This window comes from Lissotriton vulgaris, chromosome 12 (genome assembly GCF_964263255.1).
Source record: "Lissotriton vulgaris chromosome 12, aLisVul1.2, whole genome shotgun sequence".
NCBI lineage: Eukaryota > Metazoa > Chordata > Amphibia > Caudata > Salamandridae > Lissotriton > Lissotriton vulgaris.
Window position 1 is genome coordinate 547,617,112 of NC_141700.1, and position 17,186 is coordinate 547,634,297.

Consider the following 17,186-nt stretch of genomic DNA (forward strand, 5'->3'; position numbering starts at 1 on the left):
CTGCTAGTGCCGATAAACTACATTGGCAGATAGTTGTCTGATCGAGTGAATGAATAGTTGGATGAACTGCTGTGTGGTCCAAATCCGCATGTTGTTTTGCTTCTTTATGGTGTAAATCTATATAGATGGACAAGAGGAATTGGAAGTCAACACCCATCCACCACCGCCAATGAACCAGCAGATGCAGCATTTAGAACAGTGCAGAGGCAAAATACCATCCATACAGACCCAAATCCATCTTGTTGTTCTATCTATGAAAGTATTTGGCATGAAAGAACGTTACAATCTGCATCCATAAAGCCAAGATTCAAAACTGGAAATTTGTTTGATTCCTAAATATTGATCTTGACTTTTTCTTTGCCTGCACAGCCTCCTCCGGTTGCGTCTCCAGTGTGTTGCTTCTCTGCGATCAAGAGGAGATCTCGCTTGATGCTGTGGAAGATGTAAGTAAAGTACCCAAAGAGGAACATTTCTTAGACCGCTTTTTTAAAACCATGTTAGGGAAATTGTTTTCTCCCCAAAGAAATTGATAGAAAAATGCCAGTGCTGTGTTTATATAAAATCACTCCCCAAAAGCCCTTTGGATAACAATTTACATTCTTTACGTAGATTTGGATTCCTTTTAGATTGTCCCTTGTTTGCCAGAGTATAGTTGGCTGCTTACAAAAATCAGGATTGTCACAATTTATGTAATGTTTTGTTTAGGGATTTAACTTTTGTAAACACACAATGTTGACTGCTCTGGGAAACAGATTGGCCATATATGCTGCCCTCCGTGTGATGTTCTGAGAGTACCACGAGCAAACAAATGTTACACAAATATATAAGCTTCTTCAGGAATAAAATAGGTGCCTTTTAGAAGAAATATGCACACCCGAGGAGAACAAATGAGGGACTTGTTTGGGTATGAAGGCAAATTGAAGATCCTATGTTGGGCATGCTGGAGAACAAATGTGACTCCTTGTGTAAACAAAGGGCATGATGGAATACACTAAAGGCACATTTGGGTGTAAATGCAGGTCACACCCGAAATGTGGCAAGCATATTGCTGGATTATTTAGCAACAAGCTGGTGCCAAAGGGATAAATGTCTGAGTACAATTCAGCAAAAAATGTTACCACCAAAGAGCATTTCTAATCCTTTATGAGCTAAATAGACTGAGATTGCGTGGAGATGGAATGGTTGATGCAGATGTCAAGGTTTGAGCTCCTTTTTGTAAAACTAATCCTGGAATAAAGTATTAGGACTTTTACTCGCCAGTGTGCCAGTTTCTGTGCTCCTCCCGACAGTAGTGGTGTGTGAAGTTGACAGGGGCTCAGAGAGTCGTATGTGGGCCCTGTAGGCCGAGCGTTAAGTCTACAACAGCTTGGGTCGTGGGCGCCCCATCCAGTGGCAATGCCCTGAAGGAAAATATCCATTTACATGATTGGTTCTACATTCGTTGTTCCAAGACAGGAACATTTGGATTTTTTTCATGGAGTAAGGGACCAGAAGTAAAATGTGGAGAAGGATACAGCAGAATCCATAATTTAATTGTTTTATGATATTTGTAGAAGGGATTCTGGAAGATTTTCGGCCATTAGACATCCAATCATTTTTGTATTCCATGCTGAATCCAGGAGGGAGGTGGAAAGGTTCAACAGAGCTATTGGAGAGCCATACTATTGGCAGTGGTAGGTGGGATTGAATGGAGTAACGCTTTGTAGTCTACGCTGCTTATCTACAGGATAACGCCCAACAAAAGTTTAGGGGAGTCGCCTTTTGAGGACTTCAGGCTACAAATCTGGGTCAAAATTTGTTTCATGGTGGTTAAAAAAGAAAGGTGGGGACAGTTTAGAAGTTGATTCCAGGAATAAAAAGTGCAGATGAAGCATACAAGAAGATGGGTCTTTACATGGCAAGAGAGGGAAAAGTAGAAGAACAAGTATTCATGTAGGTGACTTAGTTTGTGTCCGGTTACATGTGGATACAGGGAAGGGTATGTCGTTGCCATCAGATCTTGTTACTGATGAAAGTTTTGGGCAGAGCTGTGAGTAATTTGGGGTAAGGATTGGATCCTATACGGAGTGTCATTTTATCAAAGGAGCTGTAGCCAGTGTGCGATTGGACAGTGGGGGCCAATATCTTTGTTTCTGAAAAGAAGGTGTGGAGCAGTCACCAGCCTGGGGCGGTCAGTGGATGACTGTGGTAGAATGAGTCTGGGCTCTTGAGAAGAGTACTATCTTGGTTTAAAAAGAGTCCAGCCTAACATTTTAGGTTTGTTGCCCTGGTGTGGCAAATAGCAAGGGCATTTGCCACCATAATAGAAAGGTTACGTATTAAAGAAAGCCTATGTTGTCTTGATATTTGCTGCATTTTCTTTTATTTAATATTTATTACTTTCTGTTTTAAACCTTTAAGAGAGGAAGACTTGTGGCATTGTGACATACGTGTTGGGCTATAGAATGTGGTTTGTCTCAAGGTAGCGTGTGTATGCAATACGTTTTGCAGTTGATTGCAGTTGGTGATGCTATGGCGTGGTTGAGGCCGTTGTCAATCTTTGAGATTTTGTTTCTGAACCTATTCCCAGAACAAACTATTTTGCTTCTACACCATAGTCTTTACTCCTTCCCACAAAGGGAATTCAAGAGTAAATTTTTGATGGGGCCTGCTCAGATTTCTAGAAACTGCAACGTTAACCCGGTCACATATCAGCGGAACTATTCTGAAGCCTTGGGATATATTAAATGGGAGCATTAAGCACCCCAGTGCCTCAAAACCATGAAGACCACCTTCAGTGTTGTGCCCTTTTCTAGACTTTTGATGCTTACAGAAGAGAGGTGTTTTGTCCTAGAAGTCTAAATGTTTGAAGGTAATGGCATGGTAGGGTAGTATTCTTCTCCCTTCCAGCTTTCCTTTACCTCCGTTGCACTCTTTCAGGATGGACGAACACCGCTGATGATTGCCGCCCAGAAAAACCACCCAACCATCTGCTCCCTCCTGCTAGAACGAGGAGCCCTGGTCAACATCATCGACAAGGAGAAGAAGTAAGTGACCACCCTTTGTCCTCTGCTGTTCCTTGCCTTTCTTTTCCTGCTGACTAGTGATGCACAGACAGATGTCCTCCAAGACGTTCAGAGGATTAGCGGTGGGGGTATCTTTGCCTGCTGTATTCATCCATAGAGTGTGTGGAAATGGTGTGGCCTTGTGGTTATTAGGTGTAAGACGCACACTACTTTGGTGCCCAGCTGTAAAGCTGTCTCCAGGTAGGCCCACTCGCCTCTTCAGCTTTCCTACGATGGTAAACTGAGGCTCAATCAGTTGTAGTAACATAGCCTCACGAACCTCCGGACATCAAAGCTGCAAGCTTGGAAGAGTTCGACCTTGCGATGAAGCATCGGGATATGTGGACATGCTCCAAGTTAACGTAGGGACTTGTTAGCTCAACTTTAGAAAGTTTATTCTTAAATACTCTGTTTGCCCCTTCCCAGGCCAGCCTGTACCTCTTGCTTGTGAGTCCTGTAGAGAGCAAGAAAGGAAAATGTAAAACCCTCGAAAGCATAATGTCAAGGTGATTAAGGTCAGCAGAGGGGTGCCGCTATGCACTTTGGGATTCTAGTCAGGACTGTTTGACAACGCCGTTTCCTTTCCTGGAAAACTCCAATTAGGTGTTGTTGCCTCTGCATGCTCATTGGATTTCCCATCATTTATCCGTGCTTGTCATTGGTTATTTACAAGGAAGGTTGTCAGCCTCTTCGTCGATGAGTGCACTTCAGAAGGTCAGATCTGTAAAGAAGAGTCTAGAGGAGGTATGTTGATCTCGCCTCTCTCACCTTCGGTCAGACACAGAATCCTCTTTTGATGCAGGTGAAGAATGCTTGTCATTTTGCATGTATCTAGAATATTGTGGGGTTTTTATGCTGATTCTTTTTTGTGAGTAGCTTCTTTGGAGAGGATAACTTCAGCAAAGAAAGAGCGTGCCCTGGAGTCTTAAAGGAGGTTGGTCTCTGTCGGTGAAGTCATAGGCATACTGTCTGGGAGAAAGATTACTTCAGTGTCTGCGAGGTCGAGTCTTGGTGCCTTTCAGAAGGCTGGCTTCAGTGTCTGTGAATCTGTAGCCCCGGTGTGTTTGCTGTAGCGCCTGTGAGCAGACTACCCTCTGTGTTGCTGAGTACATAGGACTGTGGTCTATGTGAAGGATACCCTCTGTACCCTTGAAGGAGTGACTTTAGTGTCTCTCTAAGATGAATAGGCTCTGATGTCTTGGAAGGATACCCACATGTACCTGTCAGGAGGACAGACCCTATAGTGTCTGTGAGGCCAGCTTTGGTGTATGTGAAGTTATGTTTGAGGAGGCTAGCCTCAGGGTATGTTAAATGGAGCCCTTTGTGTCTTTGAGTTGGTTATCGCCTAGTGTCTGCGATATATATACATTCTAGTGTCTGAGATGGATTGGATAGCCCATAGTTTGAGTGTGATACATAGTTCCTAGTGTCTGTGAGATGTTAGCCTCTAGTGCTGGGATGGAGATGGTCTCTAATGAATGTGTGTAGGGGGAGTGACTCATAATGTCTGTAAGATGGTGAGTCCCTGGTATCTGTCTGTGAGGAGACAGACCCTGTGAGGGAGAGAGCCTCAGTTTTGCTCTATAGTGAGGTGCAATTGAAAGGGCAGATAAGGCGGTGGTGTAGCCATAATTTTAAAAGAAGAGTTGAAGGGAAGTTTCTCACCAATTGACATCGCGGGAATTGAGAGCCTGCAATTCTCAATTAAGCTCTCCCGTGATTTCACCTTCTCCGGTATCCTGATGCACCGCCCCCCCTGGGGTATCCCCTGAATTTATTCAAGCACTACCCAACATAGTTGCAGAATGTAGTCTCCAGAAAGCCAACTTTAGACTTTTAGGGGACTTAAAACTACACTTCAAGGAGGACAGAGTTAATAATGCTCAAATATTAGCTCAAGGTCTAGCCGCTATACAAATAACGCAACTTGCGAAGACACCGAGACAGAGACTAGCTCACCTTCTCAACCCTATCTTTGCTAACATCACAAATATGACCACAGACGAGAAAATTCCAATGGTGTGGTCTGATCACTGCATTATCCCCTCCTGTCGCAACACTCCCAGGACAACAATCAAGCATACCCCTCCACCCCTCTATTCAGAAGGTGTTGGTCAAAACTCGACGCTGTAGAGTGGGAAAGCACACTTGCAGCCTCTGCCCCCCCAATGGAGGGGCATACTATCCAAAGGTACAACAAATTAGAGTTGGCTAAGCAACTCCCTAAATAACCTTGTAGGTTTCAAAGGTCCTACCGGACCGGTGGCCGGGGCCATTGTTCCCGCCTGAGTTGGCAGGTTTAAAAAGCAAAGCCCAAAAAATGGAAAGAATATGGAGAAAAACATATGATAAACTTGGTAAAGAAATCTACAGGAAAGCCACACGAAAAAAATATCAATATGCTAGAAGACATGCTAGACTCTCTTACTTTAGTGCAAAGATAGAACTTTCCTTAACTCTTCCAGGGAACTGTTTAAGGTGGTGAATAGCCTCATGAAACCACTCACTAGCTCTGCAGGCCCGTCGCCATCGGAAGCACACTGTAATATGTTTGATAAGTTTTTTCCTCAACAAAATAAACAAAATCCTTTGCTGCCTGCCAACAAATGTGGACCCTAGTCTGACCCCACACACAGGTTCTTCGACCTTAGCTAAATTAACCCTGTTCCCTTCCTTAAGCAAAGAAGTCCCTGAAGAACACAAAAATGTCCAAAGAAAGCTGGCTTGCCACTCAATCCTGCACCCCCAGACATTTTGAGGAAGAGGGGCAATGCATGCCTCTCCATCTTATTGAACATTTTCAATCATTCCCTGGATACTGGCAATGTCCAGTCTGCATAGAAATACGCTGTCATGAAACCCTTACTGAAAAAGCCCACGGTCGACCCTCTACTTGCAGAAAATTACAGGCCAATCTCCTTACTCCTGGTAGCGAGTAAAGTACTAGAAAAATGTGAATAAACAATTCTCCTTCTATTTTGGTACTGAAGCTTTTTTCCATCCCAACCAAAATGGCTTTTGACCAGGCAGCCGCACAAGGAAAGTCCAGCTGGCAGTCACAGAGGAACTCCGGTCAATCCTGGAAACAAGGTGGATCAGCAGCTATGATAATGCTAGACCTGAGTGTGGCCTTTGGCACTTAATCACATCCTGTCCTTATTCAAAGGATGGAGGAAGCCGGAATCTCTGGGGCTGCACTAAAATGGCTAGTAGCCTCCCTGGAAAATAGGAGCGTCCAGGTCTGCGGAGAGGCCCTTTTCTTCGTCAGGCAGCCCTTAAATTGTGGGATCCCATAGGGCTCCTCCCTTAGCCCCACATTATTTAATCAAAATTTGCTTCCATTAGCTGAGATTGTGTGAGCACACAGCCTTGCACTTGTGTTGTATGCAGATGACACTCGAATCGTCATGTCTCTTACGCCAGAAATAGGGAAATCTCCAACTTTCAAGGCCAGACCACCTTGGAGAACTTCCCCAACTTGCTCTATCAGTCAAAAGCGTGGGTTTCTGGGTGGATATTAAACTTTTCATAGAAACCTAGGCCAGGAAACTTGCAGGAACCTGCCCTGGAATTCTGAGAACGTTAAGAAAATTGCTACACTGGCTACCACCCTCCTCGAGGAGACTGGTTGTGCAGGGAGTGATTAACTCACTCCTAGTTTATAGAAACTCCCTTTATCTTAGAAGCCTAAAGTCTGTGATAATAAGACTACAAGTGGTCCAGAATGTGGCAGCTTAAATTCATCTAAAAATCCACAAACACCAGTCAGCGGCTCTGGTTTTAGCAGCGCTTCACTGGCCTCCGTTGTAGAAAAGATATCTTTATGCATCCTCATGTCTGGCAATGTAATGCAATTTTTCTTTTTCTTTGTGTATGTAAAGCCCTCTGATACCCACAGGTCTAGCTAGCGCTATATAAAGCTTAATAAATAAATAAAATAAAAAGGAATCCACTTTAATGCACTGTGCCTCATTCATCAGGATGTGCACGGGAGAGGGCCACTGCTCATACAGCAACTCCTCAACTCTTATATACCGAGGAGCTCTCTGCAGTCCGAGAATCTAAGGTTGTTGACAGTCCCTAGGGTTAACAAGACAAGGTGTGGGGTTAGTTCCTTTGCTTACCTTGCACCCAAACCTTGGAACAAACTACACATTGTCCGCAATATGAACCAATCCAAATCCAGTCTCAGGATGCTTGTTTCTGGTCCAGGAAAGACCTACCTTGGCAGATCGGGCTGCACTTTTTCCAGGAGGAACAGGGTCAAGACTGATTTGCATATGGCTGGGTCGGAACTGGGGTGGCAAAGTGAGCTAAAGAACGATGATGGATTCAACCCAGATCTGTGACTGGGGGTGAGTGTCTGAAAAGTTTCAGCTCTCACCCCCTCCCTGTGTTTGCCTAGAAAAGAACTGTGTCTGTGAAATGGATAGCCTGTAGTATCTACGAGGGGATAACCTCGACTGTTGATGGAATGGCTAGCCCCTATTGTCATTGAGGCAGGATAGCCCCTATTGTTGGTGAGATGGATTGCACTTTGTGTCTGTGAGGACGGGAGCCCCCTGTACCCTCGTGTCTGCAGTGGAGACTCCTCCTCTAAGATGGAGGCGCGTCGCACCCCCCCCCTCCCCCCACTAGCCCCAAAACTTGACAAAATGATGATAAACCGGGTTTATTATCCTTTTATATTTAAAGTTCTATTTTTAGGGGCGTGCCATCACTGGAGCAGGCAGGAGAGGTAGTGGATGGCACTGGTATCTGTGTGCATGTGTGTTTGGCTGGCCATTAGGCCGGCCAAACACACATGCGCACTGAGCTGTTTCTAACCGTAGCTGCGTTGTCGGGTTGGAGACAGGAAAGCACAGACTCCCAGTCTCACTGGGAGCACAAATTCTCAGTGCTCCGGCCAATCCTAATGCTGCTTTCAAACATGATGGCAAAGTACAACCAGGGGGGTATGCCGAAATGACCCTCCTATTCCAAGGCATATAACATCTACAAGATCTACAAAAGGAAAAGAGTATGGAGGGATCAATCACTCTTTTATTTTCATCCAAGGCTCCATCAATTACCCTGACTTTTTCAATATTTTGTGATTATAAATATTAATAATTTTGTTAGCTACACATATCAATCGGCTGGACTTTGGAACATAAATTAATTCCACATGAATTAAACATCAAATATAATATATGACATAAACAAATACATAATAAACAAAAATCATTGTCATAATAACAGTACATATACACAATATATACAACATATACAATACCCTAATTATTACGTATACTAATGTACACTCAATCTGCGTGATACATTCCAAGGTAATCCTCTTTGCGCAAGAGGTATCACACCTCTCTCTCATTCACTTATGTGCGCCTATAATCTAAAGCCAGATTAAAAAATAATTGGACTCCTCATATATCTGTCGACGCGGTAGCGTTTCAGCCCACAATTTCTTTTGGCTTCCTCAGGACAAGGGTACTCAATATCTACAATAGTAATCGAAGTTTTAAATTACATAACTATTTATTTATTATACTGATCTAGTTCTATCCCTTATTTGCCCATACATTGCTCAGTAAAAGTAGTCTTTAGACTAACACGTGAAGATTTCCACTCTACTAAGTGGCATAGTGGGGGGATTTTGAGTATATAAGTTCTAGAAACGTCCTCTAGTAACACCCTTTCTCAGTGTGTATTTAGTGCATATCACTGTGACTGTGCTCACCCAGAAACATCAAACACCTGGTCTAAGGAAAATACCTGGAGTCTTATCCTAGCTATCAGGATCAAGACAAATCCTTTCTCATCAGAGGCATGCGCTCCCCACATAGCGCGGTTCCATGCTTCATATGGAAACCTGTGATGGTAACATGGGACCAATATAGATCAAGTTGGCATTCTACTCCTTTCTAGCAATGCTTCAAAAACATCCCTCTATCGAAGTACAAGAAAACATACCCAAAATTACCTTCAATTGTTATTTTTATGCCCCTTTTATAAACCAATGCTACCCTCCAGTCACGGGCCGTTTCTTCGCCTCACTCCCTAGATCAAAACATATACTGAAATTAAACTTGTGTCGCACACAGTCCGTAATCCTACTCAAAGGGTTTCTAAATATCCGGTTCCCAACTACAGTTACCTGCCGTTGGCGCCCTTCCTGCGCTACCTGTCTCTGAAGCAGGATGAATATTCTATCTCTCTACACTTTCCTTTGTATGGACACGGGCTGGCCATTAGGCCGGCCAAACACACATGCGCACAGAGCTGTCTCCAACCGTAGCTGCGTTGTCTGGTTGGAGACAGAAAAGCACAGACTCCCAAACTCACTGGGAGCACACATTCTCAGTGCTCAGGCCAATCCTGACGCCGCTTTGAAACATGATAGCAGCATCAGGATTGGCAGTAAGGGACACTAGGAGCCTATGTTGCAGCGAGACACGGAGAAGAAGAGTGGTTGGCAATCCTCAGATACTTTTTTATTTTTCCTTTTTTTCCCCCTGTTTTTTGGCCTCCTCCCCCCTCCCCCACCACTCTGCCCGCACAGCAGCCGCTACTGAGTGTCTGTAAGGGGATAGCTCCTGGAATGAATTAAATATTTAGCCCCTAGTATATGTGAGATGAAGGTCACCTAGTAGCAGTGAGGAGTGTTTGTGACCGGGATAGCCCAGAGATACTGCAAGGGGGATGGCTTATAATTTCTGGGATTTTTAGCTCTTATTGTCTGTGAGGGAATAGCCTTGGTGTCTGTGAGATGGTTAGTCCCTAATGTCTATGGAAGTTCTAGCCCTAGTGTCTGTGAGATGGATAGGATGTTGTTACTGTGCGATGGCTAACCCAACCCCTATTGTCTGCAGGGTGACAGACCCTAGTGTCTCTAAAGGGGATAACTTCAGCATCAGCAAAGGTGTACCCTGGTGCCTGTAAGAAGATTGTACAATTTCGGTGAAGCCGCAGACATACTGTCTAGGAGAAAGATGACTTTAGTGTCTGCAAGGGTGAGCCTGCGAGCCTTTTAGAAGGCTGGCTCCAGTGTCTGTGAAGCTGTGGTCAGTGTCTGTGCGGAGGATAGCTTCAGTATCTGTGTGCGCCATAGTGTCTGTGAGAAGACTACTTTAGGGTCCCTGAAGACAGGACTGTGGTCTATCCAAAGGATAACCCTCTTGTCCTTGAAGGAGTAACCTTGGTACCCACATGTGTCTGTAAGGGCAGCCTTGGTGTATCTGAGGCAGTAACTCTAGTGTTTGTGAGGAGGCTAACCTTAGAGTCTGTGAAGTGTAGCCCTAATGTCTGTGAGGGACTATCTTACTGTGTCTGTGAGATGTAAAGCCTCTAGTGTCTGTGAGATGGATAACCCCTAGTGTGTTTGGGATATTTAGCACCCAGTGGGAGGAAGATGGCCTCTAATGTCAATGAGGGGGGGAAACTCCTAGTGTCATGGAGGTCTTGAGTCCCTAGCATCTGCCTGTGAGGAGGATAGCCTCTATTGTCTGTGATATGGACAGTTCCTGTTGCCTGTTAAGCGGGATAGTCCCTCTTGTCTGTGAGGTAGTGGCTCCTATTGTTGGTAAGATCGATTTTACTTGGTGTCTGTGAAGAGGGGGGATCTGGTGACCTAGTGCTTGTGAGAGGATAGCTCCTGGAACGTGTGAAATGTATATGTGAGATGGATACTGCCTACTGGCTGTGAGGAGTGAACGTCCTACGGTCTCTGAGAGGTTTAGATTCCAGTGTCTGTGTGATTAATCATCTCTAGTGTGTGTGAGGGGGATAGACGGTAATGTCTGTGAGTGGTGTAGCCACTAGTGTCTGTGAGATGGCTATCACCTGGTGTCTGTAGAGGGGGTAGTAACGAGTGTCTGAAATGTCCATCCCCTTGTGTCTGTGAGGGGGTACACCTGAGTGTCTGTGAGAAGTTTTGATCTTAGTGAATCAATCAATCAGATTTATAAGGGCCTGTGAGATGGATCAATTCTAGTGTCTGTGACAGGGATTACCCCCAGTTCTGGGAGACGGTCACACCCTAGTGTATGTGAGATGGATTGCATGTGCTTACTGTGAGATGGCGTGCTCCTACTGTCTGCAAGTGAGATAGCCCGGCGTATCTGAGGTGTTTAGCCTGTAGTGTCTGTGAGTGGGATAGCCTTTAGTGTCTGTGAGGGTAGACTCTAGTGTCTGTGAGATATTTAGTACCTACTGTTTTAGATTGAAGGCCTTTTGTATGGGAGTGGTTCATCACATAATGTCTGAAGGAGTCCGCCCCTACCTTCTGTGAGATGGATAGCCTTTAATGTCTGAGGTGGCCAGCGACTAGTGTCTGTGAGAAACAGTCCCTAGAGTCTGTGAGGAGGTAGCCACTAGGGTCTGTGGGAAAGACTGCACTTGTGTCTGTGAGGGGTTAACATCTAGTGTCTGTTAGATAGAGAATACCTAGTGGCTGTGCTAATTATGGGTTGTAGCGCCTGCGCTATGGATAAATCCTAATGTTTGTGAGATGCTTATCCCTTAGTGTCAGTGACCTGTTTGGCACTAGCGTTTGTGAGATGGCTAGTAGCTAGTGTCTGGGAACAGTATGAGCTAGTGGCGTGGAACCGGAGAGGTACGTCCTGGTATTTGAGTGGCGGAGACCACCCATCCTTCGGTTTAATTCAGTCCTGGCAAGTTTTTCAGGTCAATGCATGATGTGCTACTCCAGGCCAGGTTTTTTTCTTTGAATTCTGGGACATGTAGTTTTGTTTCTTCTATTATAAATAAGGCTCCTGGTTTAATGTTACAATTTCCGTAATATTTATCCATATTTATTTTTTATAAATTAAGTTGAAATATGATATATTTCCACATATATTTAAATAATAAATATGCACTCATACTTTGAGGCCTGTCATGCTTTAGTAAATTAGGCAGCCAAACATAACATAGCAATGCACTCTGAGGATAAATATTGGTATTATAATACAAACGGATGTTGACCTATGTTATTTAATGAAACCTCATCTATTTTTTTTTTTAACTCCCCCCCCCCCCCCCCCCCTTGACATCTATCTGCTCAGCTGTATACCTGGAATTAATGAACAACAGTATGGAAAGGCACTCAAAAGAAGCCCAATTTTTTTTCCATTTTGTAAAATAAATACAGACAGGAAACACATTGATTTATGTCTGTATTTATCTGTAAAAATCAGTAAAAGCAGAAAACTGGGAGCCCTAATTATAAAGCAGGACTACAAGTTCCTGAATTCAAAGGAAAAAAAATTGGATTTAAGCACCTCATCGCGCATGGACCTGGGGAGCCTCGCAGCTATGTTGATAATGCCCATGGTGCTGGTCCTTCTCTTTCCGAGGACGTTCAAGATGTCTTTGAAATGGCTTTTCATTCACAGGATTTTCAGGGCTTAATTTGAGCAGTAGTTTCCAGTGCAGCACCTGCACTTTGTCAACGCCAGCTCTTGTAACAGCTACCACATGGTGGCACCGTTTGTCTAATTTTGTGGTTAGCACAACAACTGTTGTTTAATAATTAAATATGCATTAAAATCATTAATGCCTGCCACCCAAAGCTATAAGAATAACTTGGGCAGCATGTAATAAGCATGTGTATTTAAAGTCTGAATTGTCACACTTGTATGAGTGTGATGGTTAGCTGTGATACTGTCATCGGCAGCACTAGTGGGGACAATGGGTGGTGGCACTAGTGGGGACAATGGGTGGTGCAAGCTGTAATGGCCTCCTGACAAGGGCCCTGGCATTTATGTTTTACAAATTAAGTTCTGATTTCCAACCCCCAACCGTCCCCGTTAGTGGATGCCGATGTTGAGCTAACTCTGTCTTTGTCTTTTTTCCAGAACTGCGTTAATCTTGGCCTCCGAGAAAGGGAACATCCAGGCGGTAGAGACCCTCCTCGCGCACGGCGCCGAGGTTACCGCTGCGGATCATTTAGGCCTCAATGCCCTGCACTACGCCAACTTATCCCGGGACGAGGCCTTGAAGAAACTGCTACAGGCGGCCCTGGACAAACGGAAAAGAGGTGGGCCTCGTGTCTTTTGTATTTCTTTATATAATATGGCCGCCAGCAACTTGTAGCATCTGGAATAGGTCGAAGTACCAGTGGCATAACAAAACTTGAGGGGGGCCCCACTGCAAAGTACAGGGAGGGCCCCCACTCCGGACACACTGAGGAGCTCGCCGGTCAGGGTGCTGTGCTGAGGGGGTCCCCTGGAGCTCGCCCCCCTCCCCCCCCCTCACTGCAGGGGGGCCTTTGTAACGCCACTGCGAACTACGGTACCCCGTACAGAAAATGTCCACGTGTTCACACTGCTCAACTGTATGTAATACTGACCGAGGTAATGCAGATTCCAGGGGCGGATTGGCAAGGTGGGCATTCGGGAATGGGCCGAAGGGCCGGTGCCTCAGTGCCCTCTGTGGGCCGTTTTTTTTCTCCCCTGCCCCAGTCCACAGAGAGTGGACTAGGAAAGGGGAGAAAAAAAACCGGCCACAGAGTGCACGGAGACAGAGACTGAGAAAATGAAAGCAGCCTCGCTGTGCGGCCAGACAGCGATTGTCAGCTGTCGGCTCTCCTTCACCCCTACCCTGCCAAGCAATCAAGCTGAGGCTGGGCTGGGGAGGGGTGATTGTTTGCAATAATCGGCCTCCCTGGGGGCCAGGTGTTGCTCAGGCCTTTGAGCCATTTGTACCTCGGCCCCCTGGCGCCCCATGCAGCCCAGAAACGGTGTTAGTCTTAACACCTCGCCCACAGCCCTTCACATTCAGGGCACAGTGGGTGAGGAAGAATGGGTCTTGCTGTGGGGGCCTGGTGATGTTTGGAATTTTTTTGTTTTATTTATTTATTTATGCGATTTTATATAGCGCGGACTTTACCAAAGGTGTCAGAGCGCTTCACACTAGGAACAGCAATAATACATGAGGAGAAAATTATAAGTGGACACATTATAAAAGCAAACGTTAAGTTACATGAATCAAAAGTGACAATAGTGAGCAACCAAAATACAAGAGGAGCAAACGATACGTTACAAGAGGAAAAAGAGATATGTGTGCAGGTTACAAAAGCGTACAAAATACAAGTAGAGGTATAATACTGCAATTAATGGCAGACACTCCAGCACAAGAACAAACGTTACATAGGCAATGGAGGCACTTGTGCAAGTATCTAAAGCAAACAAAAGTGAGAGGTAGCAAACAGTGTGTTACAAGAGAAAAGTGATGTGTGCAAGTTACAAAAGGGTACCATACACAGGTACAAGGGTAATACTACAGTAAATGGTAAATACTCAAACTGCCAGAACACACTAGGAAGGCACTTCCAATGCACCACTTCACCTCAGCCTCCCCCCTGGCTACCTGGCTACCTTGGATGACCCAGAAAGCTGTGTTTTGTGCTCCCCTGCCAAAGGCCTGGAGGGTTGATTAATTTACTAATTGCAGGGGCCTTACCCCTGTTCATGTGCTCCTGAGCTGAAGGTCTGTGGAGGGCTGAGTAGGTTAGTAATAGCAGGGGCTTTGCTGCTTTTCAGGTGCTCCTGTGCTGGAGGGCTGGAATAATTTTGTGACAAAAAGGGGCCTTGCTATTTTTTTTAGTTGCTCAGCATGTAGGCCATTGTCACCTTGGCCCTGTGTCATGTGCAAGAACAGTATCCTCCCACTTTCATTCCTTGTCTGTGCAAATGGTGTTTCATGAAAGGGCATGCCCCTTGAATGTGGGCCACGCCGCTTAAATATGGGCCACGCCTCTTGAATGTGGGCCACTTTTTTCATCAGTGCCCGGGCCGAATTGTGATCCCAATCCGACCCTGGCAGATTCCCCACAAGGTGGCAGAAGACCATATGACAAGTGATGCGTTAATGATACAACAAGACTTTTTGGTTCTGCTCTTTTATTTGTAGCTTGAAAAATAGAGTGGACAACGGGGTAAAAACATTTTTAATGTAGTTTCTGCAGTCATGCGAGCAAGCTGTTTATGTTCTGAGCCCACCCGTCGGCACACCTATCAATTCACTCCACCTTTCACTCGGTGTGCTTAAAGCTTTTCTGGGATGCTTTTGGGCTGCAAAAAGAAATGCTGGGCTACCAAATACATACTGTCTAGTCTTGATTACTTATCAATCCTTTTTCGTCCACCACCCTACAACCCCATCCCTTTATTTCACTTTTGCAGGTTCTTTTACATTTCCACGTACTCCCTCTGTCACTGTTTTTCGTCATTCTCTTCCTCGTTTTTTCCCTTCTCTGTCTTTCCTTCCCTACTTCTGGGTCAAAGTCTAGTGACAAATATAAGTCCTGGTCCCCAAAAATGAGTGGCGGTGGACCCCACCTGCATCCACCAGCTCAAACGAAGCACTGCTTTCTCTACCGCATTTATCCATTCATTCGCTTAACACTTCTTTATCATCTACAGTTTTCTTAAACCCCAGATTATACTGACAATAGAATAAAAAAGCACCCCATGTTAAATACCCTACCCACTTGCCAGGGCACAAGTCGGGGGTACATGCGGGTGGATGGCGTCCACCCACTGTTTTCATAGGGTGGACGCCGTCCTTCCTGCCAAGAAGTTGGGCACCACTGTAAAATATGCTGGACTCTTCCCGGTGTAGTTTTCAAACACTGGGACACATGCAGGAGCACCTGCTCTTTGCCTGCGTTGGTATTCCGCGTAGCAACGTACATGCAGGGAGGGGGCTTTATTTCAGACTCCAGCTGGGCGACAACAAGGATCTAATTTAAGGGCCATTTGGCTCCTTTTTTTTCCAATATCCAGGCTGGGAGCTTGTAGCCTCACACCTAGATGTAAAAGCAGTGGAAGGTAAACAAAAGCACACAGCTTGTTAGCACTTCAGAGGTACTTATGAGAGGCACTATTTTACAGACCTGGTATATAATAGATGTGCATGCACTGTAAGAAGGTTAGATGTGTTGCCGTGTCCCAGTATTTACATGAAATAACTATGTAAATAATAGTATTTCTTATTATTTTATAGCGCTGTTCATCCTAATGCAGGGTGTCAGAGCGTTTTACATATAATACTAAATATATTGACAATAAATCATATACGTTTGTAAATCAATGTGCAATATGTTACATAAGACAGTGAGGGGTACAAGGTGTAAGCTCACTGTGCTAGATTAGAAGAATTACAATGCATCTGCAAGTATTTATTTTTATTTATTTAAAGAGTTTTATATAACACTGACTAGACGCGAAGGTATCGGAGCGCTTTACATGAGAATCAACAATGTAACAGAAAAAGATCAACAATTACACAATGCATCAAAAAATAGCCAATACAATTAGGAGAGGAGAGAAAGGAGAGAGAAAAGTAGTTAAGGGGTAGGAGAGGTGAGAAAGGGAGGATAAGGGAAGAGACAACCAGGAGAGACGAAAGGAAGTCTGTCTAAAGACCGACTGGATAGGTGACGACTAAGGAGGGAATCCACGGTCCATCTCCCCTATAGCTAAACTAGGTAGCTCCATCGGGCATCAGACAAAATAGTACAGTCTCAATACATTGAGAGAGGAGAGAAGGAGGGACATAAATAGAGGGAGGATGCGAGAAGAGACAACAGGAGAGACGAAAGGAAGTCTGTCTAAAGACCGACTGGGTAGGTGACGTCCAAGAAGGGAATCCCCGGACTGTCTCCCCTATAGCTAAACCAGGTAGCTCCATCGGGCATCAGACAAAATAGCTAGATCTCAATTGACGAGGGAAAATTCACAGATAAACAGGGCGGGGACTAATATAGAAAGTTGTAAATAAGCACTTGATTGGACAAAACTAGTTAACTAGACTAATATCAAAAGGATTTCGGTGAAAAAAGCAATAACCTACTTACATATCTACATAAAATGAAAATCTGTTATCTGCATGTTGCATGCTGTGCTTTGCAGGAGATTCATTAACCTGCTGTGCTACTTTGAGCAAAAACTAGGATGAGACAAAACATCTTTCCAGCAAATGCATTAGCCACCAGTTATCTCACCATTATTACTGTTCCCTCAGATTTACTGGGAACAAAAAACTTTCTACAGCATGTGCCGTCACCCCATAAGATATTTTAAAATTCAGACTTTGCAACCAATGAAGCAGAAATGATATACCCTCCCGTTTCTCCTTGTTGCC

General features: G+C 44.7%; 1 protein-coding gene across 2 annotated transcripts in view; it reads left to right on the forward strand.

Moving 5' to 3' along the window:
- Positions 1–17,186, forward strand: part of ANKRD35 (ankyrin repeat domain 35) — a 230,343-nt gene that overhangs the window by 151,257 nt on the left and 61,900 nt on the right. For both annotated transcript variants that reach the window (XM_086945353.1, XM_086945352.1), the window contains exons 6-8: positions 370–443; positions 2,920–3,026; positions 12,896–13,077. In XM_086945353.1, coding sequence (XP_086801479.1) covers positions 2,938–3,026; positions 12,896–13,077 — 271 coding nt within the window. In that variant the 5' untranslated portion in view covers positions 370–443; positions 2,920–2,937. The remainder of the gene's footprint in view (positions 1–369; positions 444–2,919; positions 3,027–12,895; positions 13,078–17,186) is intronic.